Source organism: Chamaea fasciata, unplaced genomic scaffold (genome assembly GCF_029207755.1).
Source record: "Chamaea fasciata isolate MVZ Bird 193981 ecotype frontalis unplaced genomic scaffold, bChaFas1.0.hap1 SCAF_15, whole genome shotgun sequence".
In the NCBI taxonomy this organism is placed as follows: Eukaryota; Metazoa; Chordata; class Aves; order Passeriformes; family Sylviidae; genus Chamaea; species Chamaea fasciata.
Genome location: NW_027094100.1, coordinates 12,793,044 through 12,811,734, shown reverse-complemented (window position 1 = coordinate 12,811,734; position 18,691 = coordinate 12,793,044). Strand labels below are relative to the sequence as shown.

Here is an 18,691-nt window from a genome sequence, read left to right as displayed (position 1 = left end):
GGGGAGCAGCGCGGCGCGGCCGGTTCCATCGGCGCGGCGGGCGCGGGGGCGCCATGAGGCGGGGCTGAGGCCGGAGCGGGAGCGGCACCGGGACTGGCACCGGCACCGGGACGGACACGGAGCCCGGCGGGCCCGGCCGCCGCGCCATGCGAGCGGGCTGAGCCGCGGGCAGCGCCGGGGCACGGCACCGAGCGCCGGGGGCGCGCCTCCCGGAGGTACGGGGCGCGGCGGCGGCCGCAGGCCCAGGCTGTGCGGGGCAGGGCCGGGGCACCAGGGGGAGGCGGCGGGCAGGGCCCGGGGCTGGGGGAAGGCGGAGGGCAGCCCCGGGGCAGCGGGACGGGGAAGGCGGCGGGCAGGGCCCGGAGCGATGGGGCGGATGCAGGGCCGCGGGGCCCGGTGCGGCGGGCGGAGGAGCGAGCGCGGCCCGGTGCGGCGGGGGCGGCCGGGCCGGGCCCGGTGCGCGGAGGGGGCGGATGGCCGGCGCGGGCGGGGGTGGCGGCTGCCCGGGCACTGGGGTTCGGGGAAGCGGCCGCAAAGCGCAGCCAGGCCCGGTGCAGCCGCAGGGTGGTGGGAGGAGCCCCCGCTGCTGGGGGAGCCCCGCGGGGCGAAGGGGGGCGGCGGGGAGAGAGCCGGAGCGCTGCTGCCCGTGGGGGCTGCCCGAGCCTGCCCCGGCCGGAGCGCCTTCTTGGGTCTCCCGCGACCCCGGCCGGGGGGGAGTGAGGGGCTTCTGCTGAGGCTGGTGCTGTGTCCTCGTCCGGCTTGGCACCTCGCGGTGTCCCGTCCGCCGTTCCCCCGGACCCGGTAAACTGTGCCAGCTCGGGGCAAGCCCCAGTGTGGGATAGGAGACGGGAGGGGAAGTGGTGAAACTCTTCGGAAAGTTGTCCCTGGGGAGGAGGTAGGAAACAAATGAGCCCGAAGTGATGGGGTGGGGGTAGTGGCACCCGGGGGTGGTGGCAGTGGCACAAGCCGTGCCACCGACCCGCCAGGATCTGTGCTGGCTGCGTGGGCTGTGTGTGGGGCCCCTGGCAGCCCTGTCCCACGGAGGACGTGTGGGGCCGCGTTGTGGGCAGCTGGGATGCGCTCCAGGCTTTGCTCTCCCGGGCAGGAGTTGAGCTCTGTGGCTAGGCAGGTGCTGTTCCTCCGTCTGGGGACAACAACTCTTCCCAGGAGAGCGGCTCTGTTTTGTGCTGGCACCTTGTCCACCGGCTCTGCACCGGCCCCGTGCTCCAGCACAACTGGCTGTGTGTGCCTGCAGCTCCAGAGATCATCCCTGCGCTTGCCTTCTTGCTGTCCTGTGCCAGTGCCTTGCTCTGTCCCTCTGTCACCTGCGCCCATGTCGGCTCTATCGCCCCAGGACCTGGAGGCCCCCCTCGGGGTGGGGTCCTGTGCCCCGGGGGGATGCGCGGGGCAGAGCCCGGCGGGGCAGGTGTGTCCCCGGGGCCAGGCAGGAGCCCCGGGAGGAGGAGCAGCTGTCGGAGGAGAGCCGGCTGCGTCTGATGTCACTGCGGTGCATGGTGGGTAATTATGCACGTTGCAATGAAAATAATAAGGCCGGCTCCATAGTGGTGTCTAAAAATACTGCTAATGCGGAGTGCCTGCTGGGCGCCTTTGTTTGTCACCTTTGGGTGTCTGCTCTGGGGCTGGCCGGGTGGTGTCACACTCCTCGAGCAGTGGGCTTGGTTTAGCAGGTGAACTGTGGCCCCTCCACTGGGACACGATGCCAGTGGAGACAGGGCAGGTGTTGGCATGGGAGGTAAGGCAGGAGACACCTGTGTGTGTTTGGGAGGCTGCAGTGCCACCTCCCTGCACGCAGCCATGCAAGGGGTCTTGGTAGGATGGCAAAGCTTTGTTCCCCTAGCCTTGCTTGGAGCTGGGCACGCTCCAAGTGGTGGCTGTTTTGTGTCCCAGAAATCTGTCCTGATATCCCCTTGCTAGTAGCAGCTGGTTCGAGTACAGATCAGGATTTGGGCCTTGGTGGTGTGGTCTGTCCATCACTGGCATTGGGTGCCAGGGCAGAGCTCACTAGAGCTGGGGCTGCTGGACCTTCCCTCTGTGGCTGCCACCATGGTGTGTCCTGGCACTGTCAGGACTTGGACTGTGGCAACTTGCTGCTTTCTGCCTGAGCAGAGGTGGGAGGGAAGAAGGGATATGCACCTGGCACAGAGGGAAATGATGTGATAGGTGCTTGGGGGGCACCTGGCTGCTGGCCCAGGCCAAGGGCTTACCCGCACTCTGATGTCCACTCCATGGGCTCTGCCTGGGTGCTCTCGGTGCAGCTCTGGCTGCTGCTGTGGTCCTTCCATCTGCTGCCAGGCTCTGGAAGCTCCCACTGCAGCAGAGGGAGAGGCTTGCAGGGGTGGTGAGAGCCATCTGGAGCCTACTGGCCTGGCAGGGGGAAGGTGTTGCGTGGCAGGGCAGCAGCAGAGGGCTGGAAAGGGCAGGAAACACTGAGCCTGTGTGCCTGGGTCTCAGTGACGAGCCTCTTCCGCTTTGTGTGCAGGGAGGTCAGAGAGGTGGGGGCTGCTCTTGGTTCCCAGCTGGTGCCTGTGGTGGGCTCTGACTCCAGCTGTCAGCTGTGGGAGCTGAGCTTTGTCCCTCTTCACTGTGGAGCAAACAGGGAGATGTCACCCTGCTGGCAAGCTGGGCTGCTTTGCCTTTAGGGTCATGGCTGTGTTCTTGGGGCCCTTCACTAGAGAGGGAGCGTCGCTGCTGCCTCTGCTCTTGCCAGGCACTAACTCCAACCTCTGAGGCCACACATGGCAGTAGTGTTCCCCTGAGCAGTGAAACACACTGTCCCTACCTGCTGCGCTGTGTGGCTCCCTTTGGTGAGTGAGGAGCACGGAACGGGGTAGGAGAGTTTGTGAATCCCATTGATCCACACCGTGAAAGCTGCGTGTTTGCATCTGCCTGTCCGGGACCAGGGCCCTGTGAGGGGAATTGATCAAGCTGTAAAACCCAGAGCCAGCTAATGAAATAGGGACTATAGATTTTTATTTTAAATGGAAGAGAGTTTAGGAGAGATTTAATTATCCTTGGTTTATGGACCTGTTAGAGGAATGAAATAACAGCTGGCAGGTAAGGGCTGGGATTCAGCTCGCAGCACTTTTCTCTCAGGTCGTCTGCAGAACTGGTCAAGTCCTGCCACCCAGGGTAGAGTGGGGAATGATGTAAAGTCACTCAGAGCAGAGTTAGACAGAGTGAAGTCCTGCTCATCCTGCTGGGTGTCCCTGCTTCCTGCTGGGAGTGTGTGTGCTGAAATAGCAGAGGAGCTGGCCCTGGGCAATTTGGGCTGGTGTAAGAACAGCTCTCCTTGGTCCCTGGGGTTTGGTGTGGGCCAGTGCTTGTCCTAGTGGACATGAGAGAGTTCGGGAGCCCTGCACTCAGTGGGCCGTCTCCCTCGAGGTGTCATTTTCCTGGGGCTGGGGGCACTAAGGTCTCGCTGACGGCCGTGTACCTGCGCAGTGTGTGGAGTTTGTAAAAGAGAGCTGCAGAGCGCTGGGATTTGCTGGGCTCAGCTGTGTGTTGGACACAAGCTGTAAGGCTGTCACTGCAGCCACTCCTCCTGTGTGCATCCACTCCACTGTCACGTGAGGCCGCAGGGCACGGCTGGGGAGGTGGTGGTGGCAGGCAGCACGGCGCTGGTTTTCAGCAGAAAAGCCTGGATTCTGGATGCTTTTGGGGTTCTCACCTCTTCACTGAGAAGCCAGAGCACAGCATTTTCCCACCATCCCTTGGCTCCCTGCTTAGACCAGTCTGGAGAAACGTGGTTTGTCACCTGCTGTGTATGGGTAATGAGTTGGCCAAGGGGTTTGTGTACCCACCATGCAGGCACAGCCTGTAGAGTGCCAGTCTCATGTGTCCAGAGGCTGCTAAAACATCCAAGGAAGCTGCTGGTGCTGGGGAGCTCTCCCAGAGCCCTCCGACATTGATGCAGGAACTTGGGAGAGCCAAGCCCTGAGCCCTGTGGTCATGGAGCTGCATGAGGATGTTGTGGGGCTCCCTGAGACAGGTCAGTTCCAGAGGGGAGCAGTGTGGATCTGTGCTGTTGGCTCACAAGGGTGTTGGGAGAAGCCAGCCTGCTGACTCTCTGGGCAGCAGAGCTACAGCATGGTGCTTATCTTTTCCTCCACTTTTGCACCTGCAAGACCTCAGTGTTTCAGGGCAGGAGTTTTTTCCTGGAGGGCACAAGCAGACCATGTCCAGTGTAGCATGTCTGGATTTTCTGGAGTGGGGTGGTTTGGGAGGGCTCCACATTTTCTGTGTGCATGGCAGAGGGTGAGGTTGAGCAGTGTCCCCCAATAAGCAGTACTCGTTGCTGGCCTTGGGAGTATTATTTTCCAGCTGCAAGCTGGTCCCTGGAGACCTGCTCTCACTGGCTGCAGAGCTGTAGTTCTGGGTCTTCCTTGGCTATTCTGGAAAGCGGGATGAAGGTTTTTAGCTCAGCCATGCAGAGCAGAGGACTGGCCTGCAGTACTGTGTGTTGGGAGCTGCTTTCTCTTGGGTGAGCCTGCCTTGGTGATCCAGGCCTCTGGCATCTCTGGCTGTTGCCCCTGGGAAGGGAGGGCCCATGTTCTGGTCCTTCCCCCAGGCCTGCCAATGCTGAGGTGTGGTCCCCTCCGGCAGGTTGTCTTTTCCCTGCTGTGCTGGTGGGGCTCCCTAGCTGCGTTTGCATTTTGAGCCAAGTGTCTTAGTTGGTTTTCTCTCCATGCCTGTGCTTTGGGAAAGTGGTGAACAATAAAAATCTGCCGTTGAGAGCTGTAGCAGAGGTCAGGCAGCTCCTGTGCCCCAGGCTGCTCTCTTGTCACCGCACAGTTGTGCTTTGTGCGTGGGGGCTGTCAGCTTGAAAGTCATGTTTTTGCTCTTAAAACCAACCTCGGGCACTGGTGTGGGGTTCTCTGAGTGATGTACAGGGACGTATTGCAGCAAACCTCCTTTGCACTTAGGGTAGTGGTCACTCCCTGTTTTGGTGCATCTTGTAAGCAGCCTCTTGGCAAATTTTTAATCAAGGACAAAGGAGGGTAAATGGTTGCTGAAAAACATGAGTTTCTCTGAGCTCCTTCCTGAAAATGATCGTTGCAGGTTGTCGGTGTCCCTGCAGGCTTCTTAAGATGCAAAACAAACCATCCAGCCCAACTTCCTGACTGTCACTAGTGCTTTCAAAAGACGCTTCGTTTTGCTGAGTGGTAACGAAACTGCTCTTTGCCATCCACCGGCTCCTGGCTCTGCCTGTATCCCTTTGCAGGAGCTGCTCTGCCCGGGCGCAGGGGAGAGCAGTGGGGAAGGGGTCTGGAGCCTGGCCCCTCCTGCCCTTGGCCACTCACTTGACAGATGCCATTAACACTGTCCACAGCGTGTAGAGGGTAGGCTGGACTCAGATGCTTGTGGAGAGGTGACAGGTGAGCTGGGAACTCCAGGGATGCTGTGTGAGGAAGGGAAAGAGGGGTGATCCCTCCTCCCTCTAAGCTGTCCCTGCCCCAGGAGAGATTGGATCTGTTTTAGGAAAGGGCTGTCTGAAATGAGAACTAAAAGTGAAGGGCAGAGAAATGGGGAGTCCTGAAGTGCAGTGTCTCATAGTAGGAAGGAAAGGAAGGATCAGGGAGGCTACCCAGGCAGCAGCCTGGGGATGGACATGGTGATGTTTGCTCTTTTCCTCCCACCCATGTGCCACTGTGCTGTGGAAGTGGCTCCTGCAAGATGCCTGGGCAGACAGAGGTGTGTGTAGTTCAGGGGAGAAGAGGCCACCCAGGAGAGAGGAGGACACAACCCATTCCATGATGCTGCTGTGCTACAGAGGTGGCCAAGCTGGACCCAGTTGCTGCACCTGCAACCTTCTGGTCATGCTATTCAGGTTGTGCTGGTGTTTCTAGGGCAAATGAAGGAAGGTGGAGATCTCTGCAGATTATTTACCCTGTCCTAAGGAAATGAAGGCTTGTTGCAAGCTTAGTGTTTATTTGTGAGTGTTCACTCTGCTTTGAACTTGCTGGATGGTGTCAGTTGGGGTAGGTGTCAGGTGTGGATACTGCTTCTGAGGTCTTGGATTGCTACAGGCTCTGGCTCTTGGGGAGGAAGGTGCTGCTAGTTCTCCCTCTGCAGTGCAGCTCAGCCATGCTATTAGACATCAGAGAATCCACGTGGGAGAGATCGACAGGAAACTGGGCGTTATCAGTTCCGCTGCCTGTGCAGCTACTCGCTTCTCATGTCAGCATCCTCCACGTGTGTGTGGCTGGAGGCGTTTGATGGGAGTGCTGTCAGCCCGGGGGTGGGAGTGGGTGGCGTGTGAGCACGGCGGAGGCGTCCTGCCTCCACTGCCAGTGAACTCAGCTCCACCGAGTGTGTGGAGCAGGGAGAGAGCTCCTTGCTCCCCCAACTCCACGGTGGAAAAGTGCTTCACCCTGCTGATGTTGGGGTGTCCCGTGTCCTCTGGTGCTTGGGTTGGGCCTTGGATAGGGTAGGGACACTCCTGCTGCTCCTCCCTCCCTGCAGTCTGAGAGCGTGTGTTCTTGGTGCTGCTTTCTTCATGCTTTTTTCTAGGCCCTGGGGAAAAAAAGAGAAGGATCTGGGGCCTCTTTCTCTCCCTGGACTTGTGTGAGAGGCCCAGGAGAATGTGGAGGTGAAGCATTGGCATGCTGAGTGTCAGGGAGACAGGGCAGACCAAGCCTCCAGTGAGAGATGTGCTCTCACCACTGGATCACCCTGGCTAATCCTGTGTCAGACTTGACCCATATATGGGGCAAGGGAGGTGGCATGTCTGTGGCAGCAGATGGTCTCTTAAAGAGCCTGGGCTCAGGGAGACTTCGTCCTGCTGGCCCCTGGCTATCCTTAAGGAAAGGATGGGCCACCTGTCGGCTGTAGAGCAGCCAGGTTCAGCCTGAGCAACCCCTGCAGGTAGAGAGCTTTCTATGGCTTATGGGCTGTCCCACTCACCAGGGGTGTCACAGGTGTCTGTGTCTGGACTGGGATCCCTTGTCCTGGGCCAGAAGTTCTGACCAGCCTTGCTCTAGCATCATTCAGGCCCCTCACATGGCTTTTCAGGCAGAGCTCTGTACGTAGGGCAGTGTTGGTGCTGTGTGCATGGCTGTGTCCCTGGTACAGTGTGGGCAGAGCTGTTTCCACCTGCTCTGATCCTGTGGCTGGATGTGTGGTGCCCCATCCTCACTTGGCACAGCCGTGTGCAGTGTGGCTGTGCCGGGGGAATGATCCAGCCTGGCTGGGCAGGGAGCGTGAGCAGCGTGTGAGCTGTGTTCCATCGATGTCTTCTCCTGAGGACATCGATAGCTGCTGCTCGCAGGGGAGCTGGTGATGCTGGAGCGGGTCTGGAGGGAGTATCTGCACAGATCTCCACCATCTGTGGCCTCTGCCTGCTGCCGGTGCTCTGCCCAGGGTCAGACCGTGTCCTGGCAGCCTTGTGAAGGTGCAGTGTTGCCTCTGCCCACATACAATGGCAAGGTCAAAGGACAGAGTGCTGTTTTCCTTCTCTTCCCTGTAGTCCCCAGCTCCTGAAGCAGAGAGGCTGTAGTGGAACGGACCTGGAGGGTGGTTGTTCAGGTTTGGGCTGATTCAGTCCTTTGGCTTTTCCTGCTGAAGTTCTTGCCTGAGTGCGTGGCTCTGACACCATCATAGGTCTGCCCGGCTGTTCTGCCTTCCTGTCCTGTGTGTCCCCTACTTTGGGGACAGAAGCAATTGGCCGTGGTGCTACTGACAATCATGGTAGAGGGCTCTTGCCCCAGAATGCTCTGTGTCCTGGAGGATCCTTGAGCCTGGTGTAGTTCCTCCTGCACGCCTGGATGTGGGGTGAAGAGGTGAGAGCCTTGCGGGGGGCCTGAAGGGACGTGGGCACAGGGCTGGAATCAGGCAAAGCTGGATCTGTCTGCTCATCGCAACAATGAGCTACTGAATTGTTAAATCGTCGATCTGAGGTTTTCTTTGAAAGGGGTGATGCTACAAATTAATTAGCTCCCTTTTGGTTGTTAGCACTTTAAAGCCCAGCTGTCAGGGGAGGGCTGGTTTATAGGCATTACATCAGGGCTGCCGGCTGGCTCGCTCGCCTACCTGGGAATTTCTAAGTGTGCGTTGTAACCGGGGGAAATTTGGCTCGGATGCAGCATCTGGCGCTCAGTGAAGCTGCTGCGATGCGCTGTCCTGAGCACGGGGATTTGCCTGGTGCCTGAGCGGTGCTGCTGGGACACACGGGGAGGCGGTGGCTCGGCCGCTGGGTGTGCAGCTCCCGGGGAGCTGGTGGCTCTGCCGCTCCGTGTCCAGCGCTCAGCGTTAGCCGCCAGCCGGGTGATTCGCTCAGGTGAGCTGCAGGTGTGCAGGAGATGGTCCGAGTAGTTCCTGCTTCTTGTTTAATTAATGTGAGAGAATAGGAGGCTTTTCTGAAGCGAAAGGGGCTTTTCTAGTGCATAAAAGTTTGAACTGGCTACAGATGCCCTGGGAGAGCTGTCGGTGCGGGCAGAGGGCTCGATGTGCCGAGCGGGAGGGGTGTAGCTCCTCCGTGCTCCCGTCCGAGCGCGGGAGGTGGCGGGGAACCGAGCCCCTGCTTCCCCACCCCCGGCTTTTCCTGCCCACCAGCACAGAACCACGCCGACTCCCGGGCACACCGGGCTGCCGTCCCCGCGGCCCACCGGGCCCGCGGAGCTGCCAGCCCGCTGAGCAGGGGCCCGGGAGTGATGCGGGGGCACAGCCGCAGGTACGGTGCCACCAGCCTTAAGGCCAGTCCCAGCGGGGCAAGGTGGCCGGTGGGACAGGCCGGTAGCGGCAGCAGGCCGCTGGAGAAGGGCGGTGGATGCCCGGTGCCCCCCGTTCCGGTGGTCCCGGGCGGGGGTCGCTGCCCCGCGTGGCGGCCCCGCGCTCCAAGATGGCTGCGGACCGTGACACGCCTGGTCACGTGGGACGCGCGCGCGCCGCGCCGCCCCCCTCCCCCCCCCGGTGCCCCCGGCCGCCCCCCTCGCTCCCCCCGCGCCAGCCGCGCGCGCCCCCCGTGCCCCGGGCGCTGTGACTCGGTCCGGTGCGTCCCGCTGCTTCTTAAAGGGACAGGCACCCCCCGCGCACCCCGGCCCGCCGCGGCCGCTCCGCGCCGCGGAAAACAAAGAGGCACCGGAAACAGCGGCGGCGGGGAGGGGGCCGGCCCGGCGGGAGGCGGGCGGGAGGGAGGGAGGGAGGGGAGGGCCGGCGGCGGGCCGGCGGGGGGGGCAGGCCCGGGCCCGGCGTCGGCGAACAAAGAGCGGCGGGAGGGAGGGGGCGGGGGCGCCGCAGCGGCACCGGAGCGGCGGCCCAGGCCATCGGTGCAGGTACGTGCGGGCCGGGGGGGGCGGGAGCGGGGCGGGGGCGGGGGCCGCCCCCCGGACCCCCGACGGCACCTGCCCCGGGCGGCGGCGGCGGGGTCCGACGGCCGCCTTTGTTATTGCTTTTGTTTGGCGCCGAGCACATGGCCCCGGAGCGGCCGCTCTTAAAGCCACAGCTCCGCACCGGCACCGGCAGGGCTCCGCGGCGGGGGGCGCGGGCTGGGGTGCGCTGCCGGCTGCCGGTGGCCGCGGTGCCTCCCCGGGGTGCTGCGCTCCGTCGGTGCGCTCCGGGACGTGCTGCTTGCCCCGGCGTGCGCCGCCGTCCTGGACACCCGGGTTCGGGTCGGGTCTGGGCATGGGGTTGGGGGTCGGGGTCGGCCTTCCGAATGGGGCTGCCGGTGCGGCGGGGCCAGCGGTGACCCCGCTCCCGGGGGAGCTGGCGGCGCTCGGGTGGGAACGGTGGGGAAGGGGCCACGGGAGAGCTCGGGGTGTCGGGACGGAGCCGGCGGCGGATGGCGGCGGGGTGGCAGGACCCCCGGGGCGGGCGGCTCCCCCGGCAGTCCCGTAGCCCGTCTCTGCCCGAGCAGATGGCACCGGGCGTGAGCGCTGGCGCGCTGCTAACTTTGTTCTCGGCGGGGCTCGGGAACCGCCTCCCTCTGCCGCTCCGAGGGGCTGCGGGACCGCGATCCCCTTCGTTTCGGAGCTGCGGTGGCCTCCGCGGGGTCACGGTCACCCTGCTCGGCGTGGCCGCTGGCTTCCAGACACGGGTGCGGAGGGAGCCGGGTCTGCCCGCTTGGGACAGGAGGGTGGTACCTTATGGGTGCTGGTTGTGGCAGGACGAGGGCCGGGCCAGCACCGTCCCACAAGTCGGGGGTGCCGTCCTGCCTGGGGATGCTGTCCTGGGGCTCCGGGAGTGCAGGCAGCCCACTGCTCTGGAGGTCCCAGGAACAGGCAAGCCCCTGTACAGCTTCAGTATTCCTCCGCGGATGTGCTGCCCATCCCCAAGCCCATCGCTGTGGTCCCTGGTCTGGAAGGTGCCCACTGGATCACACAGAGCCTTGGCACCACATGTGTTCCGAGAGTGAGGATATGGAACTGGAAGCAGCAACACCTCAGAGAGGCTTCTTCAGAGTGGGGCTAAACCGGGGTTGTTGCTGCATTCTGGCCCCCTGCCCACTCAAGGGCATTATTGCAGCTGGGCAGAGCTTTGAGGTGGGCAGAATAAATTCCCTGTGGAAGGAACCTCCTGTTCAGGCACACCCCCTTCCCTGCTGACAGTCACAGACAGGTTCAGGGGTGCTCAGCCTGTGACTTTTGCTTTTCTTCGTTTTCCTACCAAAACAAAGACAGAAAATTGCTTTCAGCGTCCACAGTAGTGTGGAGATGAAGGTGAGGTCAAGAAGAGACTTGTGTGTGGCACAGGACTTGCCCCAGTGGTTGTTGTTACCCATCACCCAAAAGTGACATTGCAGCTTCTCCCTGCTGGGCTGAGATGCCCCTGCTGAGCAGCATTCCCCAGGCTCCAGGTCCGCCGGGTGTCTTTCCTGTCCCGGGTGTGTCTTTGCCTTGGGCACTGAGGAGGAGGTGGGGCTGAGGAAGCTGCTTTGGGGGGGACCTCACCAGCCTGCAGTGAGCTGGATTCAGGGGTGTGTGGGCTGTGATACCAAGGCCATGGCTGCTGCTGTGTGCTGACCTGGTGCTATGGAGGCCAAAGGAAGCTGGGCAATGGAAGGGTACCCAGGGAGGATCTTGGATATACATGGAGCTAAGGAGGGCCCTTTTGGGAGCTGGAAAAGCAGAGTCTGGGGAAGCCCAGCCCCAAATGCAGATGTCTCCTCTGTGCAGTGCCAGGCTTCATTGTGGCCGAGCTGTGTCCTGGGAGGGGGCTCTGGTGCAGGAACACCAGTCAGGCTGGGTGCAGGAGGGCAGATGGGGCACGGCCAGTGCAGTGTTCCCACTGTCCCACTGCCATGGGGAGCAGCTAAGGGAGCAGAGCTGCCTGCCTGGCTTCAGCACAGCCCATACTTGTCACCTGCTCTGTGGGGGATGTGTGGCTGTGCCCTGTTTGCAGCAGGGAGTTGAAGTGCACAGCTGTGACACAGAAGGGCCATGAGCCCTACTGCCACCACCAACCCCTCTGCCAGTCACTGGGGCAACAGTGTCACTCCAGAGTAGGATGTACAGGAGCTCAGCCACAAAGAACACCCCCAGAGCAGCATCAAGGACCTGCTGGAAACTCCCCATGCTATGCTCAGGCTCCCTGTTGGCCGGTGAGCAGGCTGGGATGCTGCCACAGCCACGCGGCTCTTCATCACTTTCTTTCCTCTGTGCCAAAAATAAGTGCCTCTCTCTCTGTCTTTGTGTCTGTGTTGTGCATGGGGGGATGACTCTGGCCATGAGGGGAAGGGACAGCAGCGAGGGGGTTGGGGACAGGCTCTTCCTAGCCCCTCTCAGGGCCATATCCAGCCCCAGGAGATGGGGTGGGTGCAGCTCTAGGTGGAGGAGCAGCAAGAGCTCCAGCTATCAGCATCACCATCCTTGTGAGGGTGGAGCAGCCGCCTGAGCGGTGGCGGGACAGTGCCATGACCCGCTGTCCCTCTTGCAGAATTCAAGGTGCTGGTGTCTTGCCCTGCCTGGAGCCTGAGATCCCGTGTGCCCATCCGCCTCCCGACGTCACCAATGCGACCATGGGAACTGGCAGTGAATAGGCGGCCGCCCTCTGCCCCGTTTGCCCAGCGCCGTTTCTCGGGGGGACCCTGCAGCAGCCCCGACCACCTCCGGCGAAGGTACGGGTGCAGGGTGGTGTGGAGCCCTGTCCCCTCTGGCACATGGGGGCGTGGGGCCGGTTCTCTGGTCCTGCTGGGGCAAGGCACCAGCTCCCAGTGGGGCTTGGGGGGACATTGACAGGGAAGTACATCCACCTGGCCCAGATGAGGGGTCCCTGGGGAGCAGGGGTCCTTTTTATGCTGCAGACATGGAGAGGGCACTTGCAGGGCGAGGAGAGAAGCTGTTTCTGGAGCTGTCCAGCCTGAGGTGGCCTGGCACAATGCCCTGAGCATCTCACCCCAGGCACTGGGCTGGCACCGATCCTCCTGTAGCCATCCTGCCTGGGGCTGTGGTGCCCCTCTGGCCTGGGGGGTCACTCCTGCTCTGTTTCTCTCCTGCGGTGGCCCCACAGCCCCTCTGCCAGGCGTCAGTGGGGACGACGCGACCGACCTCTGGCAACCCTGCTGGGCCAGGATGAGCCCCAGGTGCACCCTGCCTTCCCCCAGCAGCCGCACATCCCTGTAGATGAGCCCCGTGCCTACGCTCTTCCCAGCACGCCGCCACGAATGCTTCACCCAGCCGCTCACCCACCCCACCAGAACCCATTCATGGTGGATCTGCATGACCAGGTAGGTGCTGCAGCCCCCAATCCCACTCTGAAATGTGATCCTGTGGTGTTCTTTGGGCTGGTGTCTGGCATAGTGACATGTCCCTGGGTCCCCTCTGGCCACTTGCTGCTGGGATCACCCAGCCCTGAGCCTGCTGATGCTTTGGTTCTGCGAGACTTAAATCTTGGGGTCCCTCTGCCTGCTGGGTATGTCCAGGGTGGTCCCTGCTCCCAGGGGCTGGGGAGAGTCCCCTTGTAGAGGGGGATGTTCATGTGACAACTGTCATCATAATCCATGGTAATGGTGATGTGTTGGAGGCTGTGTCAGCCTGCCCGTGTGGAAGAAAGAAGGGTCTTAAACTCCCTCAAGTTGAGCCATCACTCAACCCGTTCCTCAGACAAGACATGCCAGGTGTTTTGTCCCAGTGCTGAGTGCCCAGCGTTCTGCTATGATCCTGTCAGGACAAGGACAGCTCAGACAGGGCTGTACCCTGACTGTGCCCTCGGCACCTTGTCCTTAGGTGCACCAGGGACCTGTCCCTCTCTCCTACACGGTTACGACCGTAACGACGCAAGGCTTCCCCATCCACGCTGGCCAGCACATCCCTGGGTGCAGCACCCAGCAGCTCCCAGCATGCTCAGTGATGTTCAGTGGACAGCACTACCCGCTCTGCTGCCTCCCACCCCCGGTGAGTCACAGCAGGGGACGCCTGGGGACAGCCTGGGCTGTGTATGCCCAGAGGTCCTGTGAGTACCCAAGGCTACTGTAGTGCAAGTTTCTGGGAGCACAGGGTCCTCCTGGGGAGGAGGCAGGGGTGTCTGACCCTTGTTTTTCTCTCTGTCTCTCCCCACAGCTGATTCAGGCATGTGCCATGCAACAACTTCCCGTCTCCTACCAGACATTCCCTCCCATCATCTCCAGCGACCATTACATCCTGCACCCACCCCCGCCGCCAGTGCCCCCCCACCAGCCGCCCCACATGGCCCCCCTGGGGCAGTTCGTACCTCTCCAAGCCCAGCATCCACGTATGGTGAGTTGGGGTGGAGGGACGGGCTGGGGACGTGATGTGCCCACCGCCTTGGGGTCTTGTCCTTCTGCAACCCCTGTGGGTCTGAGCTGGGGGTGGTGGGCAGGGTGCCCAGGGTGCCTCTGTCTTCATAGCGTTGGGAGGTGTAATTTGGGATGCTCCTCCCAGCCTAACTCTTTGCCCCACAGCCTCTGCAGAGGATAGACAATGACGTGGACCTGCGAGGGGAGCAGCACCCCATTGCAGGTTTCACATACCCTCCGTCTCACCACGCTCCCACGCTGTCGCCCTCCATGCCGCTGCATTACCTCCCCCACGACCCGCTGCACCAAGAACTGCCGTTTGGCGTGGTGAGTCCCCATCCTGGGGAGGGGTTGGGGTCACTGGGGGGCTGGCACGACTCTGAGTGCCCCGTCTCTCCCTGCAGCCATACCCCCACATGATGCCCCGGCGGCTGAACGCCCAGCGGTACCGGCTGCAACAGGCGCTGCCCCCACCGCCACCCCCTCCGCCGCCTCCTCCGTACTATCCGAGCTTCCTGCCCTATTTCCTGTGAGTACTGGTGGGGATATTGTAGGATGCATAGGGCAGGGGTGGCACAGTTGATGGGGGCCACAGTGGCACTGTGCTGGCACAGGGGCCTCTGCCCCCTGGCGGGTGCCAGGGTGAACATTGGGGTTTGTGGCCTCACGCTGACAGCCCTGTCCTTCTTCCCCAGTTCTATGCTTCCTGTGTCGCCAACAGCCGTGGGGCCCACGATCAGCTTAGACCTGGACGTGGACGATGTGGAGATGGAGAATTATGAGGTGCGTCAGCTTGGTTTCCCCACAGAGACAGGATGGGAGAGCTGGGGGGGTTTTCTGATTGCTCTGCTGCGAGGGGAGAGCCTGGAGAGGTGCCGTGTGAGAACATGAGACGAGCTGAGGCGGCCTCTGCATCTCCCTTCAGGCACTGCTGAACTTGGCTGAGCGACTGGGGGAGGCCAAGCCACGGGGACTCACCAAAGCAGACATCGAGCACCTCCCGTCCTACCGCTTCAACCCCGAGAGCCACCAGTCCGAGCAGACCCTGTGAGTGGGCTCGGGGTGCACGGGGGGGCCTGGCGGGGGTCGGGGGCCGTGGCTGGCAGTGGGGCTGTACTCATGGCTGCTTCCCCCAGGTGCGTCGTGTGCTTCAGTGACTTCGAGGCCCGGCAGCTTCTCCGTGTCCTGCCCTGCAACCACGAGTTCCACGCCAAGTGTGTCGACAAATGGTTAAAGGTACTGCCCGTGCCTGCTGTGGGGAGCAGGGTGGCTTCTTGGGGTGCTGTGGGTATAGGGTGCTGCCTTTTGGGTGGCCTCAGCGGCCTGCATGCACTGGGAGCTGGGGCCGAGCAGCGTGCAGGGCTGGATAACCACTCCTGTGATGTGGTTCCAGCCTTGCCAGTGGTGCGTGGCGGGTCCAGTGAACGCCAGTGGTGCCACTCACTTTCCCCCGTCTCTCGTTGCCCGCAGGCAAACCGCACGTGCCCGATCTGCCGGGCGGACGCGTCGGAGGTGCAGCGGGAGGCGGACTGAGGCTGGCGGGCGCTGTGCCGCACAATTCACTAGAGGACAAGGACGCCGGGCTCGGGCGGGGGCCGCTGCCCGCTGCTAGGGCCTGACCCTGCGCTTACCCCCCCTCCCCAAAGCCTCTCCTCGGATGTGGTGAGCATTGAGCAGTCCGGGCTCCCGGCCAGCCCTCCTCCTCCCCGCCGGGGCACGGACTCGGCCGGACGCTTGCCCGCTGCGCTCCCAGGGCCCCGAATCGTGTTGTGCTGGAGGCGGGAGGTGCGTGGCCGTGCCCTCTGCGCTCCAAAGACGCTGTTGTTGCTCCATCACTTTCCAGGTCTTTGTACTCTGCTAGGGAATTAGTGGTTTTTCCCTTTGTCACTATTTTTTTTTTACGATAGTTTTTTTTCCCCTTTGTTTCCATCACGTTTTTGGTTCCTTGGCCGTTTGCCCTAGGGGCACGCAGGCGGCTCCTCCCCTCGGCGTTGCTCTCGAGGACGCGGGGAGGAGAGAGGAGGGAGCGCTGCGGGTGTGATGCCGGGCGGCACCCCGGCCCCGGGGACAGCCGGAGGAGGTGGCTGGCGGAGTGCGGCCAAGGTGGGACACCAGCAACCCCACGGCATGGCTGGGGCAGAAAGGCAGGAACACAGGAATGCCTCTGTCCCAGCTCCTGTGCACAGCCTGGCACGGCCTCTCTCCTGCCTCGGCTGCCCTGGGGAGCCCCAGAGGGCTATGGCTGCGTGGGGTCTTTAGCCAGTGGGAGGATGGTGCTGGCGGAGCCCTGGCCCCTCTCCCTGTTCATTCCCCTGTGCCTGGCCAGCGCAGCTCCCGGGGCCAGGCCTTGTGGCATCCCACAAGGCAGCCAAGCTTGAGGAGGGGACGCCAACCCCGTCCCTAGGGCTTTGGGCATGTGGTGTCCCCGGTGTGCTGCCCAGCCCCCGGCTCCTGCTCATTTCTCTGTCCCGACGACGTAAATCAAGGTAGCCCCATGCCCCGTCCTGCTGGCTGGACGGTGCGGTTTCCCCGGCTGGTGGGCAGCGAGGGGCCGGCTGGGCTGCGGCCCCCACAGCGGGGGGAGGTTTTATTCATAACCTCGTGGAGTATTTTCAATGCTACCCTGGCCTTGGCCCGGCTGGTGCGGGGGAAGCTGTGAGCGGTCCCCTTGCCACCGTATCCCCCGTGCCCGTGCAGGGGCCGGGGGAGAAGCCGCCACGCCGCCGCCCGGCTCCATCAATCCCGCGTGGCCGTTGTTTTGCATGATTAATTAGCGAGGAGGGTGACGGGAGGCGGTGGCAGGGGTGGTGGTGAGAGCACCGCCCTCCCCTCCTGGCGCGTCGCTGACGCCTGGGAGCTTCCGAGCGGACGCCAGCCCTATGTAAATGTTCACAAATATGCATGCATGTCTGACCAGCTTGGAACGTGGTCTTGGCTACGTCTAGCCGGCTGTGGGGTGAGGGGGGTGGGGAGAGGGGTTTTTGTGCTCAGCTGATACTGCCATGCACTGTACTGCACATGTCCGCAACGCCACAGCAGGACCGTGAGACTTTCAGGGCCGTCCCCGCGGGGTCCGCGCCCGCGGCGGCGGCGTGTGCAAGGGACCGGGGTGGGAGGGGGCGGCTCCCCGCGGGGCGGGGGGCAGGCGCGGGGCTGGCCCCCGGCGGTGGCTCGGCCGGGTGCGAGGTGAGGGGCCGCGCCTGGCACACGGGTGGGCACGATGGTGTTCCCCACGCGGAGGGCCGGAGGGCAGTGCCAGGCACCGGTGGGCCGGCCCCAGACGCTGCCCGGTCGGGCGCGGGGGGGGCGACGAGCGGTGGGGGGGCTACGGGCCGGCTCCCCCTCGCCGCCCTTTCCCACCCCTCCGGCGGCCGCCCTCCGTGCGGAGCATCGGGGCCAAGGGCCCCGGCCCGGCGCCGCCCGCTCCGCCCTGGCACGGGCGCTGGCACCGCTGGGCTCGGTGCCCCTTGGGCAGGACCCCCGCCCCCTCCCCGTCCCTCACTCAGTGACAGATAACCAAAGGAGTCCCCGGCTTCGCGCCCCCGGAGACGCCCCCCTCCTCCCCTCCCACCCTCGCGGTGCCCAGGGAGCCAGGAAAGCCTTACGGTCCTTTGACGGCGACTCGAAAGCTCACAGCTCGTGTGCTGCAGAATTTATTCCAATGAGCAGCTAAAAGTATCATTTAAAAAAAAATAACAAAAAGAAAAAATGACAAAAAAAAATACTAAAAAACAATTATTTAGGGTGTTTGTGATTGCTGACTGCGCTGTAGATACCACTGTTTACCAATGAATTCCTGTGGTGGGATAGTGGACTGTTTACTGTTCTATTATACCAGTCCCCGGGCCCTCCGGTGGGACCCCCGCGTTCCCCGCGGCTCCCCGGAAGGTGCTAGGACGTGTGTTCTGTGTTAGAAAGTTTTTATATATATATATATATATATAAATATATATATATAATTTTTTTTGCTCTGTTACTTGCACATTTTACAGTTACCTCATTTTTCCCATGTATGTATTTGAAAAAAGGCTAATATATAGAAAAAAAAAGGTTCTTAAAGCTCTAAAAGTGTTTGTTTTTTTCCATTCCATTGGAATCATATTGGTTTTGTAGCATTTAACATAACTAGTATGTTGTATTATATATATGTGTATTATACTGATTGAAATTTTTAACAGATTTGTACTTTTTTTAAAATGAAAGTTGCTAGTTCTGCTTGACCAAGTAGTGCAATCATTATTTTTTTTAATGTTGTGGCTGATTTTGAGAGGGATATTCACTAATAAATGTATGATGTATACCAACATGCTGGGCCCAGCTCTTGTCTCCATGGGGGCTTGAGGGGAAGTGTGGGGGCCAGGGATGGGAAGGAGCTGAGGCAGCTGGAAGGGCGCTGGAGGGAGCCTTGGAGGAGAGCCTGAGGGTGGGAGCAGGCACTGGTTGGATGCTCTGCCCCAGCAGGTTCTGGTTTTGAGCAACACCACACACCCCCTCCTTCCCACCTGGAGACCCCTCACAGCTTGCACAGAGATGGGAAAGTCCTGGCTGCTATCCTGGGACAGCCACAGCAGTGTGACGCCTTCCACCTCTCCTCCATCCCAACCCTCCAGCATTCCCATGCTGGGCCAGGGAAGAGGCTATCCCTGTGTTCCTCCCCATGGCAGGGGGGCGGAGTGAGATGCGCTTTGAGATTCCTTCCCCCCTCAGCCATTCTTGTCTCCAGGACAGGTCACTGGAGGAAGAGGCTCCTACCACTCTGCCTTTGGGCAGCCCTGGCCCAGCCTCTGGCAGGGACCAGCCCTACATTCACCTCCCAAACCTTTTCCACCTCTCACCTGCCCCAAGAGGGGTGACCCAGCCTCATCAGCTCCCTCCCAGCCTGAGCCCACAGGAGGTGGCACAGCAGCACCCCCAGCCCTGCTGGCCCCCGCGCTGGGCACGCTCTTGTCTCATGCTACAGCTCCACTGGCACAAAGTGACCAC

At 62.0% G+C, this 18,691-nt stretch overlaps 1 protein-coding gene across 2 annotated transcripts; it reads left to right on the top strand.

Moving 5' to 3' along the window:
• Nucleotides 1-63: 63 nt before the first annotated feature.
• On the top strand, nt 64-18,014 carry RNF44 (ring finger protein 44). 2 transcript variants are annotated; one of them, XM_066197178.1, is made up of 11 exons: nt 64-215; nt 11,890-12,070; nt 12,463-12,679; nt 13,179-13,346; nt 13,512-13,688; nt 13,874-14,035; nt 14,113-14,237; nt 14,404-14,491; nt 14,634-14,755; nt 14,845-14,944; nt 15,179-18,014. In XM_066197178.1, the coding sequence occupies exons 2-11, from the start codon at nt 11,964-11,966 to the stop codon at nt 15,239-15,241; spliced, it is 1,329 nt and encodes a 442-aa protein (XP_066053275.1). In that variant the 5' UTR covers nt 64-215; nt 11,890-11,963; the 3' UTR covers nt 15,242-18,014. The 2 variants fall into 2 exon arrangements, with proteins under 2 accessions (XP_066053275.1, XP_066053274.1); XM_066197177.1 differs by lacking the exon at nt 64-215 and adding an exon at nt 10,450-10,496.
• The last annotated feature ends 677 nt before the right edge of the window (nt 18,015-18,691 follow it).

What these genes read in the sequence shown, in the direction of transcription:
- RNF44 (XM_066197178.1), top strand. Translation starts at nt 11,964, where the DNA reads ATGCGACCATGGGAACTGGCAGTGAATAGGCGGCCGCCCTCTGCCCCG. An exon ending in AAGCCCAGCATCCACGTATG is followed by an intron (nt 13,689 to 13,873) that starts GTGAGTTGGGGT and finishes TTTGCCCCACAG; the next exon opens with CCTCTGCAGAGGATAGACAA. An exon ending in GTGTCGACAAATGGTTAAAG is followed by an intron (nt 14,945 to 15,178) that starts GTACTGCCCGTG and finishes CGTTGCCCGCAG; the next exon opens with GCAAACCGCACGTGCCCGAT.